Raw genomic sequence first — 21,030 nt, 5'->3', positions numbered from 1 at the left:
AGTGTAGAGGAGAAAGTCCAGCGTGTGCCGGTGGGTGCGCGCGCGCCGGCACGCGATTGGCGCCCGCCGCCAGGTGCGGGAGCCACCACCGCCGCCCCCGCCCCCGCCGCCGCCGCCGCCCTCGCCCCCGCCGCCGCTGCCGCCGACGGCGCCCCACCGTCGCACCGCGCTCTCAACGATCTTAGCTTTACGACCGTATAGGGGGGTGGGGATGTCGATAGATAATTTGTCGATATTTATAAAACTAGTTTAGAATTATAGTGCTACACACTATAATTCTAAACTAGTTTTATAGAATTTAATGAAAATGTAAACAAACGAATGATTGAGCCGACCATAAGACAGTAGAATGGTATCTAAGAGTGAATTTATTCATTTATAACTAACTTGAAGTATTTTCTGTGATAATTACGAAAAAAAAAACATTGTTACCCTTTAATTGATATAAGAAAGTCTAATGAAACAGACTACAGTATGATGCAGTATGGGCCACAACGGAGAATATGAAAAGAATAATCTTTGAAATTTAAATTCGAACAATCACACTTGAATTTACGTCATTTGATATAAAAATTTAAAATTAATAAACTCATCGCAGAAAATTTTATTTAATAAAAAACAAAATTATTATCAAATTGTTCGACTATTTCGGAAACATTAGCGAATGCCAATAATACAAAAATAATTATGTTGACGATATTTTTTGGCGATTTTTTATTGCTTCCACTAATAACAACAACTAACAATAAAAAACAATCAAATCGCGATGAAATAATTCATCGAGAGACACACTGGAATTAAGACTATGTACTATGATCATCATCATCTCCGCCACTATCCGTCCATTGCTGAACACAGACTTCCCCCAATAGACTGCCACAAGAAACGGTATTGAGCTACCTGCATCCACTAACTCCCTTCAATGTATTCGAGGTCGTCACACCATCTAGTCGACTAACATAATGTATAACTCTGTGATATTTAAATGCGCGTGCAAAGGTGTAAAGTTTTATTCCTAACGCTACAGGAAGTTGATTCCAAAGCTGTGTGCGTGGAAGGTGGTTGGTCTCACAGAAACTTTATCAAAATTGGTTCAGTTCTTTAGTTTTTAAATCAAAATTACAAGGTTTTACTCACTACCACTAAAGTATCCTTTCTTTTGCAGAACACAATCTTATAATTTCATCGTTTGATGGAAACGTCGATATGTTACAATTATCGACACGTGCGCTGCACTGTGATAGCAAAAACTCGGCGCCCCTCACAGGTATAAATGACAAAAGCACCGTACTGGATCGTTATCACAAAATATACACACATCATATCTCGGTCGGATAATTAAATGTACTTACACATACCATTGGAACCGAGCAGCGGGCAGCGGGCAGCAGCACGGCTCGACCGCAGTTCCACACGGAACTAACTTTTTTTTAATGGGTGATAATGGTATGGTAACCCCGTCTGCGTTATCGGTATACACTGGCGGGGCACCAGTGATAGATGACTGATGAGGAAAAAAACAAGTCAGTTAGCCCATCCCGACGAATTTAACTAGAATTAGCCACGATGGTTTCCAGGGGGAACCACGTGGAGATCGACCTGACAGAGCATATTGCTAGTAAAGGGACTATTTGACCCCATTACTAAGAATTCCTTCTCCCCTACGGAACTAGCTTAGTCCTTTACAAACGATTTAAAGAAACAATTCTCAATTATATTGTAGTGGCTTTTACCCGCGACTTGGTTTGTATGATCAGCAGATCTACCATGAAATGAAATTCTGAATTTTCAGGCTTAATTTCATGTTTTTGTTTATAACAAAATAGTAATAAGGACTACTAGGCCCATTGCTACTTGACCCTGTCAGGTCGACCTCCATGTGGTCCCCCATGGAAACCATCGTGCTACTCGTAGATTACAGGTCGATTGTCGATGATCCCAGGCTTGTAAGCGGTATCGAACCCTTGAGTCTTAGGAGAAATTTTGCCTCACCCTGCGTGTTCTACCGCTTGTACAACAGATTCTGCTCAGAGGAATTATTCAATATGATTCTCACGGCCACTTTCTACCATCGTACGGCTCGCCATCGACAGGGAATTCAGCCTCATACCCTAACAGCCTAGACGGTTGCATACAACGCGGTTTCAGAGATGTTTTCTCCCACGAACACTCAGGTTATGGAATAAGCTCCCTGCCGAGGTTTTCCCAAGAGCATAGGGTTCTTGAAAAGGGGGGGGGGGGGTAAAGAGGTTTCTTCAGGGTCGGCAACGCGCGCGTAATACCTCTGGTATTGCAGGCGTTCATAGGCTACGGTAACCGCTTACTATCAGGTGGGCCGTATGCTTGTTTGCCACCTCAGTGGTAGAAAATAAAAAAGTTTATTCGTCGCGATGGGCTAACTTACCTTCTCATCCTCACCAATCATCCCTCAATAGTGCCCCGCCAGCGTATACCGTTAGCGAAACACAGCCATGTAAGCACAATAGCTTGGCCGCAGAAAGAAAAGTAAACCAGAGGTACCAATAAGGACGTCTATTGCGCAAATCTCTCTCCGACAAAGGTAGTTTTTTATCACTAACGTTTCCTACGTGCGCGCGACCAGACGCGCAAACACGGGCACACTTGCAAGGAAGCGATAATGTGTTAGTTGATTACACATGTACTTGTAACTCGTGGCGGTTGACTTATATGTATAATTTCGTAATGAAATTGACGCATAAACGAACACAATTTACCAGATTTATTTATTTAATACACTATAACTGACTGGAAGAGATCTCTGTTAGAGATAAGTCCACCCTTGCTCACAACATTTATAAATACATTATTTTATATGTAACTTACAAGTGCAATAAAGAATATATATATATATATATATATATATATATATATATATATATAAAAGTTACACTAATATGCATCTATCAGTTCTAACAATATGAAACTATTATGTCGCTAGTGTTGCAATTTGAAAATGCGATAGGAGTGCGAGGGAGATAGTTGATATATATATATATATATATATATATATATATATATATATATATATATATATATATATAGTGCGAAGAATATAATATATATACACATATGATAAGACCAATAGATGTCAAATCAATATTTTGCTTTTAAACTTTATCTGTCCGCCTGTCTGTACGTTTGTTGCGGCATCACGCAAAAACTATTGCACCAATGCAATTTTCACAGTCGTATTCTTAAAGGTCTAACTTAAAATCTGAACAGAAATCGTCTATTTAATTGATTTTCCTACTTCCGAAATCAACACTTACGACGTAGCGAGCAAAAAGATAGTTACTAGCGAGCGTAGAAAAGAAATATAAATACTCTGTTATGTCCATGGCATTGCTCATGTCTATAGGCGACGGTTACGGTGGGCCGTCAGCTTGTTTGTCATTCTAAGTTGTATAAAAAAGAAGTTACGTCAATACACCACCTGTGTGATCATCAAATGTGTTTATCCATGTTTATTACAACATCACTCAATCAGTGAGGGTGCTGAGAAAGATATATATATATATATATATATATATATATTCTTTATTGCACTTGTAAGTTACATATAAAATAATGTATTCCTACCTATTGTGAGCAAGGGTGGACTTATCTCTGACAGAGATCTCTTCTAGTCAGTTATAGTGTATTAAATAAATAAATCTGGTAAATTGTGTTCGTTATATATATATATATATATATATATATATATATGTAAGAAAGAAAGAAAGAAAACGTATTATAGTATGTGTAAATACAATAGAATATTGTATAGTATTATTGTATTATAGGCACAGAGCAGTAATAATTACATATAGTTAATTACTGCCGGTCTCAAATCCAAATATGTAATCAAACTATGAATACATAACGCGCGTCGTTAGGGTTGCCAACTGTACTGTTTTTTTTTTATGGGTGAAAATGGTAACCCCGCCTGCGCTAACGGGATACGCTGGCGGAGCACCAGTGAAGGGTGATAGGTGAGAATGAATACAGGCCAGTTAGCCCATCATGATGAATTCAACAGGAATTAACCATGATAGTTTCTAGGGAGAACCACGAGGAGGTCGACCTGGTTGGGTATATTGCTAGCAATGGGATTCTCAGTCTCCATTACTAACAATCCCTTCCCCCCCCAACTATACTGTTATAACAGTATTATACGAGTACTGCTTATCACTACATTATACTCTTTACTGTAGAACAAAAAGATTTAAAATTATTTGGGAATAGATTATATAACTGGCTAAAGGAACAGAATTTTTATGATATAAAAGATTTCCTTAGTAGACGTTTTTGACATTTGGTATTACCAAAAACTTTTGTATATCTATATAATGATTGATATATAACTTAATTTATATATATGATATATAGGATATATACTCTTAAATATAATTATAACATCACTGTATAACATGTTTAAAGCAAATAAATTATTATTAAAAATATACAAAATAATTCAGCATCAAAACAAAAAACACTATAAGTGTTAGACTTAGACGCTCACACATTTTTTTTATTTAGTCAGAGGGCGCTCAGTGTAGATTAATTTAATAAAAAATAAGCTCCTTGTTTAATTTTATTTATAACTGTGGGGAGGCATATTAAATAAAAAAAAAAGAAAAAACTGTAAATTAATAAGTTGTTTGAGAAGCTCTAAAGTATATATAAAAAAATTAAAATAAATAAAATACTGTTAATTTTTCCAAAATACTGTTTAATATTCTTCTCAGACCTAAACATACTTTATTTCTTGGGAAAAAAGTTGGAAACCCTACGCGTCGCATACCACTCCACGCATTGTCACCTACTGGTGGGCGGGGTCGTTACCCTTGGTTACTTACTGTACGTATACAAGCATCATCGTAGTATCAGCCATGTCATGTTTGTTTCTGTAAAATTTATAAATGTAAAACATTTTTATTTATTTATTTATTTATTTTACACTTTATTATATATATATATATATATATATATATATATATATATATATATATATATATATATATATATATATATATATATATATATCTTCATTGCACTAAAACATACAGTAACAACAATAAGTTAATAACAATGTATATATATATATCTCTATATCTATTCCATATAACATATATATATATATATATATATATATATATATAAACATTTATTGCACCAAAAAAAAAAAAAATATATATATATATATATATTTGTTTATATATAATACCTATTGTCTTTCTTTCTTTTCTCAATGTTCTCTACCCAAAGGTTGTATGGAAGAGATTGCTTAGCGATAAGGCCGCCTTTTGTATCAATTCTCATTACAGTTAAATATATTTACTAATTTATAAATGGTGTAATAAAGTGTAAAATAAATAAAGTGTAAATAAATATTATTGAAAAAAGCAACAGCTGAGTTTTTTGTCTGTTTGAATGTTTGTCCGCGTTTTGAATGGGCGATAATGAAAAAATAACTATTCAGAAATGCTAAAATAAATTTACTTGAAAATGCTTCTATCTTATTTCTGTTTTAATTGTTGAGTGTTAGGCAGCAGCGAACTTCTTAAAACATCACCGAAGCCTAATCCACCTGCCGAGCGTGGCAACTACTGGCAACAACCCCCCCCCCCCTCCTAGGAGGAGGCTGATGTGATAACGTGTAATATTATATAATATATTGTTTTGTATTATTCCTTAAGTGGTGCAATAATGAGTAAATAAATAAACAAGCGGCCCGCCTGATGGAAGGCGATAACTGTCGCTTATAGATATCAACGGTGGCGCGGACATCACAGGGATTCTACCGTGAAATGAAATTCCAAAATTTCGGACTCAATTGCGTTTTTTTTTCATACGAAAATAGGTTCAGTAAATGGAGATTAACATTTCATTCGTCATAAATCCATACTATAAATATAATTTTAACATAAAATATTTATTTCGTTCGACTACGAAATTTCGAAAAATTTTCATAGTAAGCCCTCTGGACAATTACCAGCGGGTCGACCATGAAATAAAATTCCGAAATTTCGGACTCAATTTCGTATTTTTGTTTATACCAAAATCGGACCAAATAAATGGAGTTTAACATTTCGTTCTTCATACATCCTATCATAAAAATCCAAAGGAACAATATTTTAACATTTTTAATATTTCCAAACGGCATGTATTATGTAATTATAACATCAAATTTCACTTTCGTTTGGCTCCGAAATTTCGGAAAACACTTTATGGTAAGCTCTCAGATTACTAAGGTGTTACGCCTCGGTAGCCCATAATTCCATATGGCAGTACATAACAAAGCAATATATATATATATCAATTATTCATCCAATGTATCAATAATGCGTCATGATAGCCCATAGGTGTTTGTTCCGGTGCCGTATCAATGTGGCAGTACAAGTACCTCCTACCCACGAGACGCACCACGCACGAGTCCGAGATACGACACGAACACACTGGCCGTCGACCTTCGCACAATAAAAAATTGATAACAAGCACCACAGTGTTGGCTTACTGATACAATAAAGTTCTTACCTGGCAATGACTGTACATATTTAAAAAAAAAAATATTATGAGAAATCTTAACTAAAGCAACAGAAGCCAAAAAATATTTTTAAAATTTTTTTGGTATAGAATAGATTTTCCTTCTACTATGCTCTTAAAAAAACCGTCATGTTGTATAAGGTAGCCCAGCATTTTGCAAAAGAGGAAGTGGAAGACCGAGGAATAACTACACGGGACAGATAAAAGAAAGACAGGTGTCATGTCGTATAGGGAGATCAAAGATATGGCCTGGGATAGAGCTGGCTGGAAGAAGATGCATTAATTAGTTGCAATGACAAGAGGAAACTCTTAAATTAAAAGAAGAAGAATAGATTAGAAATAATCTTGATTCAAATGGACTTCATTTTGTTTACACGCTCTTTTAAATTTAGATTATTTTTTTTTATACCATTGAGGTGGCAAACAAGTATACAGCCCACCTGATGGCAAGTGGTTACCATAGCCAATGAACACCTGCAATACCAGAGGTATTACGCGCGCGTTGCCGACCCTGAAGAAACCTCTTTACCCCCCTTTTGAGGAACCCCATGCTATAGCATGGGGTTCCCCCATGCTGTAGTCTCTTGGGAAAACCTCGACAGGGAGCTCATTCCACAACCTGAGTGTTCGTGGGAGGAAACATCTCTGAAACCACGCTGTACGCGACCATTGAGGCTGTAGGATTATTTATAATTCTACTACTGGTCTCGGGATGGTATTATCTGTTGAGAAGAGCCCGCAAGAAAATCAACAGTTACGCTTCAAATTATTATGTACAAGATAATTTTACATTTGTAGAGCAGTGTTCTATTTACATATTAAATGTAAAATAATCAAACAAACATATGCAGACCAGTCCCAATAAGCAGTACCCGTTCACGAGTCGGGGGGAAAGGGATTGTTAGTAATGGGGTGTAATAGCCCCATTACTAGCAATATACCCTCTCAGGTTGACCTCCACGCGAGTCTCTCTGGAAACCATCATGTTTAATTCTTGTCGAATTCATCATGGTGGGCCAACTAACCTGCATTCATTCTCACCTATCATCTTCCACTGGTGCCTCGTCGGTGTATAACGATAGCGCGGGCGGGGTTACCAATCCATTTTCACCCATAAAAAAAAGTACCCGTTCTCGAGTATGGCGGAGCCATCATTACGCTCAACCATATTTAAGAGAACTCAATGACCCGGCTCACCAGGCGGCCACTCACCTGCATCTTACAGTGAGCATGACTAGCTTCAAGTTACTTGAATACATCATCAGTTCAAGTTTTAGCAGAGGGAGACTTTGTACAAAAGTTGTTTGCTTGGGTTGTCTGTCCCATTCGTGTTTTTACCGTGAAGCAGTTGTGTTTGTACGGCTGTGTTTCGGTTTGAAGGGTGGGATATGGCGTGAATTTACTGGGTACAGACGAATAACACCTGAGTACTCAGGAATGGCAACGCATGGGGGGTATCATGGGCGAAACAGTATACTCTGTTATGTCCATGGTACTGCTCATATCTATAGGCGCCGGTTACCACTTTCTATCAGGTGGGCCGTCAGCTTGTTTGCCATTCTAAGTTGTATAAAAAAGAAGTTACGTCAATAAACCACCTGTGCGATTATCAAATGTATTTATCCATGTTAATTACAACATCACTCAATCAGTGAGGGTGCTGAGAAAGCTTCAGTTTGTCTTTTTTATTTTTTTTTTTTATGCAACTTAGAATGACAAACAAGCTGACGGCCCACCTGATGGAAAGTGGTAACCGTCGCCTATACACATGAGCAGTACCATGGACATAGCAGACTATATGTTTCACCCATGATACCCCCATGCGTTGCCATTCCTGAGGACTCAGGTGTTATTCCTCTGTACCCAGTAAATTCACGCCATATCCCACCCTTCAAACCGAAACACAGCCATGCAAACACAACTGTCTACTATGTAACAACGTCATCTAGTTCCAAACTAGGGAAAGTAATATAAAAAAGTGTTTGGCCTGTCTGTTACGTTATTGAGCATAAATGAAACAGTAGTGTTGCTTGATGTGCTATATCCTTTCGCATTTATTATACCAAATTGAATTCTGTTTTCATACTCAACCACATATTATATACATATACAACATTGTGAATTACACTAAAGATACATACATACATATCTGTCACGCCTGTCTCCCATATCCCACCGCTAAATATATTGTAAGTAAATAAAGTCATACATGGACACACGGATACCTATAATCATGAATTTTCAGTGGTTAAGGAACTTAAGGTCTGACTTAAAATCTGGTATATGTTTTACCTTGATACAATAATTAGAAGTACTACTTACCTACTTCCCAAATCAGAAGGCAGTTGATATTAAACAAAATACTGCTAATAAAATAAAAATAATACAGGGAGAGAGGGATTGTCAGCAATGGGATCTATCAACTTCATTGCTAGCAATGTACCCTCTATTAGTTCGACCTCATCGCGGTTCCGCTAAGACACCATTGTGCTTACTATTTGTGGATTTTTCATGATAGGCTGACCTGCTTTCATCCTTACATACAAACATACGGTCCTCCTGATGGTAAATGGTTACCGTAGCCTATGAACACCTGCAATACCAGAGGTATTACGCGCGCGTTGCCGACCCTGAAGAAATCTCTTTATCCTCCTTTTGAAGAATTTCTTTCATTGGTACCCCGTTAGTGTATACCAATAGCGCAAGTGGGGTTACCATTCCATTATCAACAATTAGAAAAATATACCATACATGTGTATATGTACATAGATAGCTAATAATGCGTGATTTCACGCTTTTGCAGGAGCGAATTGACCGACCTTTTCGCATACACATGCCGGCTACTTTCCGCAAAGGCCGTCGAAGAAGACCCGCAACGTTTCCAAAATGCCTGTCATTCCTGTGAAAGTGCGCCTAACCTTGTTTACATACAAAACTTATAAAACACGATGAATCCCATACCATCGATAATATCAAAATCTTACGCTAGATTCTATTCTTAATTAAATGTCAATAAATAAAATACATTCTTTAGCAGAAAAAATGTAAACATTAAAGATTTAAGTTTTGAATGTAAAACATCACGTCTAAAAACGCATGCAAAAATCACAAAAGTGGTATCATAAAAGTAGATTTTACAAATTTTTGCTTTTCAAACAACATAACATGATAATAAGATTAACACAGAAATAAACGCTGTCAATTGTAGAAATCGGCGCATAAAGTTTATAAGTGCAAAATAAGTAAAGCTGGGACCAGAGTTGGTAATAACAACATCAAACAAAATAACAACAAAGTGCAGTGACAGAACAACACTACGTAACAATACTCACTTACGCATTGGAAAACATATATAAGAAATAAAAAATGCGACAACTGACAAAACAAAAAGGCATTTACTATAAAAAAAGACGACACAAAATTATAAAAGAGGTAAAGTGAAAACTAAATGCATAATTAAAATTAAAATGAAAAATCAACAAAGTGAGGCAACAACAACAAAGTGTGGAACAACACACGCTCACCTATTGCGGTGGCATGTCAGCGTGCTAGTGATTATGATAGTGGTGGCAGTTAGCAACTCAACATAACACTATACACTATTCACATAAACAATTACAGAACAAAAATACAAAATAGGTAAAGCAAAGACTAAGTGCGTCAATAACAACAAAGTGAAGCAACATTAAAGTGGGACAACAACAAACAAAGTGAGGCAACAACAATAACAACAACATAGTGTGAGTGTAACAACGCCCGCTCACCCATTGCGGTGGCACGTCGGCGTGCTGGTGGTGCTGGTGGTGGTGGTGGTGCCGCCTGTCCGGCTGGTGGTGGCCGTTGGACGCGGCGCACGACGTCGCCGCCACGCCGTACTATCGTGCAACAAACATACATTTGTGGGTGGACTGTAGTGTAGTGTGCTATGTGACATTGGACAACATTGTCTTGCAAGTGCGGCATTAAGGACTCTCATACGGAAGTTGATCCGATATTATATAAACACGCCGAATCAATCAATCATTTCTATATTACAATTGTAAGCGACCTTCAAAAGAAGGGAATTCTCACATTGGGCAATTGTCCAAGTCGATTAAAAATTAACAATGCAATAACGTGAATTAGTCGCAAACAAATTGAAAAACTCATTGCGGTAGTCAATTAAAAGGACATGCTAAAATTATTTAACTTGTTTGAATTTTTGTGAAGAGGAAATAAACCATTTATTGATCTAATTAGATTTTACCGGGGGGAAAGGGATTGTTAGTAATGGAGAATGAGAATCTCATTGCTAGCAATATATCCAACCAGGTCGACCTCCTCGCGGTTCCCCCTGGAATTAACCATGATAGTTTATCATGGTTAATTCCTGATGAATTCATCACGATGGGCTAACTGGCCTGTTTTCATTCTCATCTATCACCCTTCACTGGTGCTCCGCCAGCGTATCCCGTTAGCGCAGGCGGAGCTACCATACCATTTTTACCCATCAAAAAAAAAAACTAGATTTTACCCGCGACTTCTTACGTGTGACCGGGATATGTTTACTGACCGAGATAAAGGTAGCCTTCGCGTGTTTCACAATGATTGGTTAAGCCATTAAGGCGTTATAAGGTAACAAACAAACTCACTTTCACATGCATAATATCAATAAGGATTAATCGAGTTCGGATTTCACATACGAACCTACTACCAGCGTATGTCAGGAGATATCAGCAGACAGTCTTATGGTCAGGTCAATTATCCGTTTAGATTTTTATTAATACATACATACATATCTGTCACGCTTGTCTCCCATCAGGGTAGGCAGAAACAATGGAACGCCAAATGCTTCGATTCAAACTTTTATTAAGTTCGATGGAAATAGACTGTAGGAACGTATTAATTTGTGACATGTTCAAGGTTTCTCCTATATCAAAGAAATTCACAAAAGCACTCCTAAATGGTATAGTTACATAATGCACAAAAATTACCAACATTAATGAAAAAATCTGTACATCTGGGAAAAATAAAAAAAAAACTACTAATATTGAATCAAAATAAATTATTTTGTTTTAAAAACTAAACTGCTGAACTGATTTGGATAAAATTTCTAAGAAACCAACCTATCTGTATAAAGTTTCATATAAAAAAAAAGAATTTTCCAAATCGGTTTACAACCGACGAAGTTATCGAGATAATAAACATAAAAAAAAGCAACTGAATCGAGAACCTCTTTCTTTTTGAAGTCGGTTGAAAAGTAGAGACACAGTACGGCCTCCTAGTGCTTCTCTCTTATGGTTCGTTTGTTTACATTTTAATGAAGTCCTATTGAAACAGCCTATACAGCTAGAGTACAATGAATGGCCGTCACCGTCGCCCGTGTGCTCGTACCAAACATTTTCCAGTACGTACTCAGTAGCTGCCCACCCCCAAACTATTTGCAGTTCATCTCTCGCTAACACTAAACGCTATCTGAACTCCTACGGATCCGCTACACCCTTTTACATCCCATGTGTAGGGTGACCATTACAACAAAGACGAAATTATGAGATAACACGAGATTGTGTGTCATAAAAGAATCGACTTCAAACGCGAGGAATATGAACGTACATCCGATAGGATAAAAAAAAAAAGAATATTCCACCTCATTTTATAAATTTTACCAGAGGGAGACTTTGTACAGAAGTCGTTTGCTTGGGCACCTCTGTCCCATTCGTGTTTCAACCGTAAAGCAGTTGTGTTTGCACGGCTGTGTTTCGGTTTGAAGGGTGGGATATGGCGTGAATTTACAGGGTACAGAGGAATAACATCTGAGTCCTCAGGAATGGCAACGCATGGGGGTATCATGGGCAAAACAGTATACTCTGTTATGTCCATGGTACTGCTCATATCTGTAGGTGACGGTTAACACTTTCTATCAGGTGGGTCGTCAGCTTGTTTGCCATTCTAAGTTGTATAAAAAATTTGTAAATAATGGGGTTATGAGGTGACAAATGTTAAAAAAAAAATACAACACAATTGAGAATTTTCTTCTCTTTTGAAGGTAGTTGAAAAAAATAGCCGACCCAGCAAACGCTGCTGTGACCCGGAAAACTGCCACTTACCGTTACTCTTTTTATAGGTATAAAAACTATTCTTCTGCCAATTCCTATTATTGAAATCGTTTGAGTAGTTTTTTCAATTTATCCATTACAAACAAACAATCAAGTATTTCTTCTTCATCAACCGACTTCAATAATATTCACAATTCAGTTGTAAAAGTTTAGTTTTTAAATTAAAATAACTGATTTTGCCAGTACAGAAAATCGATTCTTCTTGTGGGACACAATTTTTAATTATAATACATATTAGTATAGAAAAAGAACAAACTTTTTTAATAAAGTGTTTTTAATAAATAAATAAAAACTATAAAAGATTTAGATTTTATCATAAGTGTAATAAACGGTAGAATAATGTTTCAAGCAAATAAATTTAATTTAATTTTAAAGAAAAAAAGACACGTACAAGACCTAAGTAGTTTTCAAGGCATAGAAATCCTGTAAAAACCTCGATGCACATGGCAACCCTAGCGCCGTGTAACTAATGTGAGTGCGACGCAATCAATTCCCGACTTTATTCCCGCACGCACTGGGCCCACGTCGCGTGTACGGGCCGTAAACGAGTCACGATGCCGTAGTAAAAGTAAGATGTCCCTACGAGAGGACACTTAACTAAATGGCGGGAGTAAAAGGCGGCCGTTGACCCTGATAATGCAATTAGGGTATTTCAACCAAGTAACTATGGAGGAATACCCCATTGGCAGAGTGGTATGAGTACTAGCACTGGGGTATTTTACACAGAATGATAATGGAATAGTAAACCTGCTTGCGCTATCGGTATACGACAGCGTTTCCCAAAGTGGACGATAACGCCCCCTTGTGGGCGCTGCAGGCCTAAAGAGACATAGAAAAAAAATGGGGACGTTGTGTAGAGGCTTGGGGGGTGATTTGTTGATCTTGAAGTAATAGTGGTTTTTAAGTAAGTGCAAAAATGGGGCGCTAAAAATGATTTTGTTCTCAAAGTGGGCAGTAGACAAAATAAGTTTGGGAACCCCTGGTATACGATATCGTGGTACCCGTTCAGTGGTGATAGGTGAAGTAGAAGTCCAGTAAATGCCAGTCAATTGGCAATCCGTGACGAATTCTACGTGATGGTTGAATGGGCCATGGGGGCTTTTTTAATGGATGGATAATAAAATGGTAACCCCGCCTGTGCTATTGGTATACGCCGGCAGAGCACTAGTAAGAGATCATAGGTGAAGGGAAAAGCAGGTAAGTTAGCCCATCGTGATGAATTCAAAGATTAACCATGACGGTTTCCAGTGGGAACCGCATGGAGACCCAATAGTGTTATATTGCTAGCAATGAGGATATTACTAAAAATCCCTTTCCCCCTTCCATGGGGTTGATAATTGGGATCTAACAGCTAGCGATATATATATATATATATATATATATATGCTCATATCAAGTCGACTTACGCACGGTCTTTCCTGTAAGCTACAGTTGATTTGACTACCTTCTTGCGTGTCATCTCTCACTGATGCCCCGTCAGCGTATACCGATAGCTCGGGCGAGGTTACTCTTCAAAGTCAGATAAATATCATCACCTTCTGGATTTGAACAGCAACCTAAGTAAAATGATGGTATCTCAAATCGCGGGACACCTTAAAGCTACAAAATGGTAGATTTTTTTTTATATTTTATTTTTATACAACTTAGAATGGCAAACAAGCTGACGGCCCACCTGATGGAAAGTGGTAACCGTCGCCTATAGACATGAGCAGTACCATGAACATAACAGAGTTTACTGTTTCGCCCATGATACCCCCCATGCGTTGCCATTCCTGAGGACTCGGGTGTTTTTTTCTGCTGGGTGAAAATGGTCCCATGGTAACCCACAGCCTGCGCTAACGGGAAACACGAATGGCGGAGCACCAGTGAAAAGGGTGATAGATGAGAATGAAAATATTTATTTAGCCCATCATGATATAATTCATCAGGAATTAACCATGAAAAACTAGTTTCCAGGGAGAACCGCAGTTTCTCAATTCGGTTGACCTTTTTGGGTATATTGTCAGTCTCCATTACTAACAAACAATATTCCCCCCCCCCCCCCCATGAAAAGCTGTACTGAGATATTATATCTGTATAGAAATTTTATCAAATCCCAGCCTTTAAATCAAAACACAGCCATGCAAACACATTTTGATTAAAAAACTAAACTATTAAAACAATTTTGCGTCCACTTCATTTGCGTAGATGGTATTATTTCATTAATAAGAAGTAGGATGAAATGAAAAAAAAGGAAATTGTTGTTCCATATAATATTTTGTTTTTTGGTTTTTTTGTTGCTTTTTTTTTGTTTTTAATTCTTTTATCTCTTTCACTGTGTATTATGTGTAAGTTTGTAAGTTGTTGTAGTGCTGTAAGTAATGTAAATAAATTATCTATCTATCCATCTATGTCTGTTTCTTGTAAGACAGATGAATTTAAAACCCTTAAAATAATAAAAAAAAAAACAAGTTGATGGTAGAATCATGTGATAAGGTGGTACTAACACGGATGACTTGCACACAGCCCCATAGTAGTGGCAGCTCGCGTAGTCGGGTACAAGATACGGAGCAAACAGGATATAAATCGAATATAAAGAAATCCCAACATACATACATACACACAGCTACTCACGGCGCGCTCTAAGTTGTACGTCTTCCATTTTATAGCTCCGTTGCACTGTCGCTCACACAAGTCATTTATAATTAACAAATGTTTTATATTCTATTTTTTTTTATTTATATTATATATATTTATCTATTATATAACCCCTCTTAACAGAGGAGATGGTTTAACCCCCAGAAGCACAGTCGGCCGGGGTTCAGGGCTTCTGGGAGAGAAACCGGCGTACAATGCGGGCAGAATCTAAGAGCACCGCTTATCTGCATCTTTCCCAAACCGAAACACAGCGAATCCCAACACAATGTTGTTCCAGACTGGTTGGGATAAAACAATTCACCGACAAAACGATTTATGGAATGATTCGGTGGACGTCACCCCCCACATTTCGGTCACCTCGTGAGCCAGGTCGAGATATTTTCTCTTTTTCTTGGTTTCGGTTTTCACGAGGTTTTTATTATTAATATTACATAAAAAATATAACAGAGATAAGCAAATGTACAAAGGTGAGCTTAACGGTAAGTCTCTTCTGTTGACCCTATAGTGGAAAAGAGCATAAATATTGGCTATATTATTACCTCGAAAACGATGTTACGATGTCTTATTTCTAGAATATACAAAATAATAAATTTGGTGTAAAACATTTAGCATTAAGCCTGCCTCTTGTGCTAAACATTTTTTGTAACGTGGTCAATAAAGAATAAATTATTTATTTATTAAATTATAAAGAGTATACTGTTTCGCCCATGATACCCCGCATGCGTTGCCATTCCTGAGGACTCACGTGTTATTTCTCTGTACCCTGTAAATTCACTGTCATATCCCACCCTTCAAACCGAAACACAGCCATGAAAACACAATTTGATTTAAAAACTAAACTACTAAAACAATTTTGACAAAATTTCTATGGTACCAATCGGTAAATACATCCTTTGGGATAAGAAAAAAGAATTTTCCAAATTGACTTACAACTGTTTGTAAGGTTTTTATTACTAACATTCATGGGCTGTTATTTTCTTTTTTTATTTACTGGAAAAACTTCTTTTGAAATCGCTTGAAAATTTATATTCTAACTCTGCATTTAAACAGCATCTAACCCTGCATTTGAGCACCATCTAAGTCTGCATTTGAGCACCATGGAACCCTGCGTTTGAGCACTATCTATCCCTGCATTTGAGCACCATCTAAGTCTGCATTTGAGCACCATGGAACCCTGCGTTTGAGCACTATCTATCCCTGCATTTGAGCACCATGGAACCCTGCGTTTGAGCACTATCTAACCCTGCATTTGGGCAGCATCTTAAAAAAGTATCACTTGTGTCTGCGCCTGTACATTTTACAGCTAAGAGGCAACAAAGGCAAGCCCGCGAATTAAAAGCGAGTTACCTCCCCCTCCCCTGGCTCGCCCCTGCCCCTCCCGCCCCCCTCCGAACCCTGTGCTCGTACTATCCGCGCTGTAAATAAATAATATATAACTTTTTATTGCTCTCGGTTACGGCGATGTTACGTTATAACGCCGTTATGGAGTGGTGCTTTTTAATTGTTTTAAAGTTTGATAAGCTTGTACTTGGGATTTTATTTTGGACGACATAGGAATTGAACGTTCTTTTTTATTAAGAACGGAATGATAACCTCACCTAGGATACCAGTATACTCTGGGATGCCACTCCCAGTGAGGGATGAAGGTGAAGACGAAGGTCTAAACAAATTAATTAATTATATAATTCAGCTTTTTGAAAAAAAAAATCTTGCCCGTTTTTCTTGGCTGAAATTGCGTTCTGAATGGGCGGTAAATTCATTAAATAAATACTATACTAATAACTTGAAGTCATCATTATGGTATATAGTTACCATTATATTGACATATATTAACTAATTTATAACATTAACTATAATTCATTTGTAATGTTATTTTGATTTTACAATTTAAACCTCATTATTATTATTTATTTTATTAATTTCAATATTATAATGTAAATATTGACTTGTCATTGTGTGACGAAAACTGTTACATTGGTTAATAAAGAAATATGAATATGAATATTCAAACATGCTTAAATTTAATATTTCATCATCATCATCACCATCTTTGTATCAGTCGTCAACTGTCCACTGCTGAACATAGATTTTCCCCATGGAAGGAGGAGAGGAGTTTCCAGTAGTTTCAAATTACAATTTACTTGAATAAAAATGTTCCTTTCTTTTAAGCTCTACCAGTCTTTAGTCTCCAAATTTCACTTTTAAATATGGGTCATTTAGGGAACTGTGTAATGTATTGAAAAGCTTGTAAAACCGCCAACTAGTTCCTAGTGTACAAAGGTACTAAGTGCATACCAGATGGAATGCAGTCAGGCAAGCAGATGCACCGACTTACGGAGCTGTTTTGTGGCTTTACGTTGGAAACATAGATATACATTTAAATAGACGACGCATGCCAATTTTCGGTTCCAAGCTATCTTGAAGAGCTTATTTTGATTCACGCAAGATTTTGATTATAATGGTGGGAAAAATAGGGGGTAAACGTCAAAATAGAAGACAACGTCGAACGACGAAGAAAGTAGTGGTTGTAGAAAACATTTTGACACATAGAAAATCTAGCCTTTTTCATTTTATTTAGATAATAATTGGTTATTTTGAGAATTAGACATTACTATTGCTTATCAAATATTGCGTATTACGAGTAAACTAAAATTATAAATATTCCTTTAAAAAGGAAACCCTATGATTTCTATTTTACCCTGTACATTGCGTCATCTATTTTTACCCATACAATGTCTATGGTAAAGAATCTATACATGTATAAAAAGACCTGTCCTGCCTGACCGGCTCACTGACTAGCCTAATTTAAGCCACTAGGGTTAGAAATAAAAAAAAAATCGTTCAGTAAAAAGAGGGAGACTTTGTACAAAAGTCGTTTGCTTGGCTACCTCTGTCCTATTCGTGTTTCTACCGTGAAGCAGTTGTATTAGCATGGCTGTGTTTCGGTTTGAAGGGGGGATATAGCAGTTAATTTACAGGATACAGAGAACTAACACCTGAGTCCTCAGGAATGGCCACGCATGGGGAATATCATGGGTGAAAAAACATACTCTGTTATGTCCATGGTACTCTTCATGTCTATAGGCGACGGATTCTCAGATTCTCCATCACCATATAGTTACTTGTATACTAAATTTCATAGTGATTGGTATAACAAACTCAATAACAAAACTCACAATAAAGTAAGTACAAGATACAGGTATTGTCAGTGTGGCCCTACATAGAAAGGACCAACCTTCTTTTGCCGCGAGTGACGTAATAGGCGACTAAAGAAACTTAATGATAGGGGATGAGCAGCAACGTCCCTCTTAAAACATTTCTAAAAGCTTAATTGTGGTTACCAACTGTGTGGTTACCAACATTGTGGCAACTACTGGCAAAACTCACCTTATGAGAAATATTATGTTTAGACGACGTACTCCTAAATGATACCAGTTTTATAGTTCCACTAGTGTTGTTTATATTTATTTACATAACAAAATTATAGTTATAAAACATTACATGAAGAGATACAAGAATGGTATGCAAAAATTCAAATCATTCTTTTTCTTTATTTATTTATTTATTTGAAAACTATTCACCACACTTACAGTTTCCCAAAACGTGTAGTGAGCCATAGTTTTATTTTACAAACTTACAAATTTTGTACAACATTTTAAAAATATATTTATTTTGTCATGAAATATGTCAATATCTGGCTGCTGAGCAATCAGAGAATTGAGCAGAGAAATAGCCTGATACGTGGGAGCAAACTGAGCAGTACAGGTGCGAACCGGCGGTGCCGATAGTAGTCCACTAGCACGCAATCGCATGCAGCGTTGGGGTGCGTACAAAGAACAACGGCTAAGCGTTGCAGGATTGTCTATTCCGCCGTTGAGCAACCGATAATAGTTGGAAGTAATAGTTGGAAATGAGGATATAGGTATGCCACCGAGGCCGTCCAGCTAAAACATTACTCATTCGAGACGGCGCAACGGTACATTGGTCATCCCAGCTGGTCTACAATGATTTTAATTTGGCACTTCACGAGCTGTGTAAATATGCAGCCGAGATTAAGTGCGTTACCTTAACATATTAGGAGTATAATGGTCCATTACGAGGCACGGCGGCTTGTTTTTGCGTCGCGGCGCGCTATCAACGCCGTGGGGCGGCGCGTGAGAGGCGCGCGCGGCCTCTTAAGTTAAATGAGAAAATTAAATGTTCATTAAACAAGATCCTGCCATACAGGTTCCATTTATTAAAGTGAAGCTGGCATCCAAAAAATTCGGTGTGCTTAATAGAGCGAAGCATTACTTCACGCCGGATCAGCGATTAATGCTCTACAAATCAAAAATACACCCCCACATGGAGTATTGCTGTCACTTATGGACCGAAGCACCTTAATACCAGCTTGAACCTCGTTGTAACGACGAGCTATGAGAATTGTTATCCCAGGCTTACAAGCGGTATCCAACCCTTAAATCTTAGGAGAGATTTTGCCTCACTTTGCGTGTTATACAACGGATTGTGCTCCAAGGAATTGTTCAATATGATGCCCACAGCCACATTCTACCATCGTACGGCTCACCATCAACAGGGAGTTCATCCTCATGTCCTACAGCCTCAATAGTCGCGTACTGCGCGGTTTCAGAGATGTTTCCTCCCACGAACAAAGGTTGTGGAATGAGCTCCCTGCCGAGGTTTTCCCAAGAGACTACAGCATGGGGTTCTTCAAAAGAGGGGTAAATAGGTTTCTTTAGGGTCGGCAACGCGCGCGTAATACCTCTGGTATTGCAGGTGTTCATAGGCTAAGGTAACCATTTATCATCAGGTGGGCTGTATGCTTGTTTGCCACCTCAGTGGTATAAAAAAAATTGTTTATTTTTAAAAGGGACGAGAAAGGGGGTGTTAAATATAATAAGTGCTTTTTGCTCCGCAAAACGATTGACGTTACAAAACACAAAGAAACTGACGCATTAATAAATTGAATAAGATTGTGTCCTGCAAAATAAAACCGACTTCGATTGTGGCAAAACCAGTCATTTTCATTTAAAAACTAAACTACTGATCCGTATTTGATAAAGTTTCTATGTAACCAATCTGTAAACACACCCCTTCATACAAGATATGATTTTCCAAACCGGTTCACAACTGACGAAGTTATGAGGTAAAAAAAAAACACGAAAATAAAAAAAAACGAAACTGAGAACTGTCTTAAAGTCGATTGAAAATCTTTTAATTTAGCAAGCAATTGTTTAGACTTGCCATAAAATTATGAAAGGAATGCATTTTTCTCTTAAATATTTTTTGATGTTCGAAATTTCAGTTCCAATATAGGTACTCTATAACAAAGGCAGACTTTTAGTGTGAGCCAACAACTTTTGACTCTAGTTGGGGGTCGTCCTATATTGCGTTTGCCCTTACGGGGTCACCACTTCGAACCTTTCTACCATCGGTTACCCCACCCCAACATAGCACATACGATACTTTATATACTTATTCACACGAGCGTAGTCACGGGATATAGCTAGTAAACAATATGCGTATTAAATATAGTCGAACCCCGGCCGATATCAGGAAAAACACAGTATTGCAAAACAGGAGATATCGATGGGGAAAAGGATAGCGCCGGCTCAGCGGTTTTTCAGCGGCTGCCGGCCGCCAACGTAGCGCACATAAATCACAATACATAACCGGATACATCTTCGCGTTGCACCATAAAAAAATATTGGCGCCGCCCGAGTTTATCCGACTTCAGAAAATAGAACGCTCT

At 37.6% G+C, this 21,030-nt stretch overlaps 1 protein-coding gene across 2 annotated transcripts in view; it reads right to left on the bottom strand.

Moving 5' to 3' along the window:
- Positions 1-21,030, bottom strand: part of LOC113517183 (protein daughterless) — a 162,282-nt gene that overhangs the window by 111,034 nt on the left and 30,218 nt on the right. Inside the window, exon 3 of one of the 2 annotated variants that reach the window (XM_052898388.1) lies at positions 10,311-10,421. The exons of the other annotated variant lie outside the window; for it this stretch is intronic. Coding sequence (XP_052754348.1) covers positions 10,311-10,421 — 111 coding nt within the window. The remainder of the gene's footprint in view (positions 1-10,310; positions 10,422-21,030) is intronic. 2 annotated transcript variants of the gene reach the window in all.

This window comes from Galleria mellonella, unplaced genomic scaffold (assembly GCF_026898425.1).
Source record: "Galleria mellonella isolate WM207_F2 unplaced genomic scaffold, CSIRO_AGI_GalMel_v1 utg424, whole genome shotgun sequence".
Taxonomy (NCBI): domain Eukaryota; kingdom Metazoa; phylum Arthropoda; class Insecta; order Lepidoptera; family Pyralidae; genus Galleria; species Galleria mellonella.
The sequence above is the reverse complement of the archived record's forward strand: the minus strand, read 5'-3'. Positions and strand labels throughout refer to the sequence as shown.